The sequence below is a fragment of the Macadamia integrifolia genome, unplaced genomic scaffold (genome assembly GCF_013358625.1).
Source record: "Macadamia integrifolia cultivar HAES 741 unplaced genomic scaffold, SCU_Mint_v3 scaffold1907, whole genome shotgun sequence".
NCBI classification, from domain to species: domain Eukaryota; kingdom Viridiplantae; phylum Streptophyta; class Magnoliopsida; order Proteales; family Proteaceae; genus Macadamia; species Macadamia integrifolia.
The window spans coordinates 7,834-10,673 of NW_024868412.1; the positions used below are offsets into that span (position 1 = coordinate 7,834).

The window sequence follows — 2,840 nt, forward strand, 5'->3', positions numbered from 1 at the left end:
TGAATTTAAGGCACAAGGCATGTATAAATGGCGGCTTTATACACTGATGATGTATCGTTCAAAATGTACATATTGTAGGAATCAAGTCCCAAGTAAGTAATGTTTGATGACAACGCAAGGAAAAAAAAATCCGTGCACTACTACAAACCACAGACATTGTATGAGGACTGAATTCTTCCATCAATCAAGCAGGTAATTGTTCCTCCATAACTGTAAAAAAAAAAAAATGGAGTCAAAATTTTCAGATCTGCATATCCATCTAAATGCATAGGGATCCTGTGAAGCTGTGACGGGAATATGCTTTGTAAATAAGGTAGAGAAGCACCACCAAATGGCAGCCCAGTCACTAGGAAGGCCAAAAATCAGCTGGAGATTGATCATGATCATGTACTTATATATATATATATTGAACCATCAGGACAAAGAATTTAGTAAAACTCCAAGAGTAAAATGCAAATAAGATTATCAAAATTATCTGATCTTGCTGACTTTTGGCCCAGGCAATGATTTTAATAGGGAAGCACTCATTTTGTAGGCCCCAGCATGACTGAGACACATGGCAGATAGAGGATCAAGGATCAGAGATAACCTTTTCTTCTTGTGGATACTCTTGTGGGAGAATTGTCACCAACATCTGCAACCGCCTCAGGAGCAACAGGGGCTTTGGTTGGCACATCTGGGAGCACCAGGTCCTCATCAATGTCATTGCTCTCAACTGTGGCGGCTTCTTCTGCAGATGCCACTGAAGGAGCAGGAACTTTTGGTAGATCTTGAAGAGTAAGATACGCATATTGAAAGGGAGAAAAGAACAGAGAGATCTCTATCAGAGTAACAAAAATCCAGACAATTAGCTTTGTTGCCAACTTTTCATTCATAAACTCCAAAACATGGCCAAAAGTAGTAAAGGGGACATTTCCCCATTAGCACACAAACAACAATAGAGGTGTATTACATACAAACACACAATGCGTTTTGATTTCAAACCCAGCCCAGCTATTTATTTAATTCACTCCACAGCTAAACAGAGTCAGCTAAAAGGCCAAAAAGGCAGAGCAAGCCAGGTTCACAGGAAGTCATAAGAGCCCATCACACCAGCTCAGCCTATTAAGACTCCAACTGACAACCAGTCTCTAAATTCATAATCCGCTTGTGATCCAATCAACATTATCCCCTTGCGATCCAATCTCCATTAACCAACCATTGTTTTGCTAGCCCATAGATGGACTTGTTCTGACAAAACAATAGAAATAAAATTGTTGAAGACAGTCGGTCACACTTGACACTCCCAAGCAACCCGGTGAACTTTCACAGGAATAAAAAGGCAAGATAATCTAAATACTTGCCAACTTAGCAGGCAATCAATTCAGTCACACACATGGGTAGGACAAGACGAACAAAACATGTTTCCAAATGCTTCAGACTTTAGCTATCATTCTTTAATAGGTCTTCCAAGCATTTTTCCTGTAGATTTCCCCCCTCATCAATACCTTAAAAGGGCTTGGCCACTGCACGAGGCACCTGCCACCGTGGGGCCTGGGGAGGATCATAATGTATGCAGCCTTACCCCCACTTTGCGGAGAGACTTATTTCCCAAGTTGAACCCCTGACCACAAGGTCGCATTGGAGCAACCTTACTGTTGCACTGAGACCCCTCATCAATCCCTTCTAGTTGATAAATAAAAAAAAAAATTCAACCTGATTTTCTTGTTCTCATTTTTCTATTTTTTCCCCTTACAGTAGAAAAATCTAATGACAGTGAGATTTATCTTTCCTCTCCACAGAAACAACCTTCCATCATTGAATCCATAATCTTGAACTTCTGTCAATTTTTTGAATTTTATGATCATCAGTGAGAGTATTTGGGAAATGTTGAGGTTTACTACTATCCACCTGCATTGCTAAGCCACGTCCTCTGGAAGGTCACATTTTCTCCCCCTTACAGAATTCAAAGATTATGTTGTTAAGCTTGATTAAGAAAAATAAATAAATAAAAAATAGATATAAACTATACTAACTTTATAATTATTATAATATATAGATTCAAATTTCTATGATGTGAATTTGGCATAAGCTATCAGCCAATTTCCTTAGCCTAGCCTGTTGTGATTACAGGCTTGCCAAGGCACTTTATCAAGTGAGCACCAAAGAAGATAACAGTTGCTCTGACGAGACAAAGTCACCAAACAAGGCTATCATACCAGAGCAGGACATTCCTTGTCAGAAAAACATGAGAACACATTTCAGTTTTAGTAGTTACCACGCATACCTCAGTTTCCAAGTTCTCAAATTCTGCTAAGACTTTTTCTTCATCTTCTGCTGAAAGTTTTTCCCCTAATATCGCATTGATTTCCTTCAACACCAGAAAAAAGATGTGAGCCTAGTTCTAGAAATTATAAACCATATGAATGGATATGCAACTAAGGATAGGTCTAATGGTGAACATCACTCAATTTTTAACTATGATAACCACTATATCAGCATTTCAATAATTAGAAAAAGCATAAAAAGATAAATAAAAACAGGATTATATACAACTATGAACACTAACAGGACCAGAGATTTATCCACATTAGCATAAAGGAGAAAGGAGGAGGCCATTTATTTTATAAAGATTGTATCCGATCTTTATTTCTTTTATTTTTTAAGGACAAATAATAGTATATGTCTCATTGCCAACAGTTTGACTAATCATTGACTCGATTAACATGTATCATGTATGATACAAAATATGCAAAACAAGGAGTTGCATTCTTTCATAGCATTAGACCGATCAAAAGTTAGGGAAACCTGCCACTTTTAAGAAGCAACTCATAAAATGTTTCATTTTGGGAAATACACTA

The 2,840-nt window shown here is 37.7% G+C and overlaps 1 protein-coding gene across 1 annotated transcript; it reads right to left on the minus strand.

Moving 5' to 3' along the window:
* Positions 1-2,257, minus strand: LOC122065161 (vacuolar protein sorting-associated protein 20 homolog 1-like). Its single transcript, XM_042628965.1, has 2 exons — positions 590-2,257; positions 1-210 (listed from the first exon to the last, which is right to left on the minus strand). The coding sequence occupies exons 1-2, from the start codon at positions 873-875 to the stop codon at positions 185-187; spliced, it is 312 nt and encodes a 103-aa protein (XP_042484899.1). The 5' UTR covers positions 876-2,257; the 3' UTR covers positions 1-184.
* Between the last annotated feature and the right edge of the window lie 583 nt (positions 2,258-2,840).

Coding starts and splice junctions, on each gene's coding strand:
- LOC122065161 (XM_042628965.1), bottom strand. CDS start 875: ATGAATGAAAAGTTGGCAACAAAGCTAATTGTCTGGATTTTTGTTACT. Junction 211..589: donor AGTATCCACAAGAAGAAAAG/GTTATCTCTGAT, acceptor TTTTTTTTACAG/TTATGGAGGAACAATTACCT.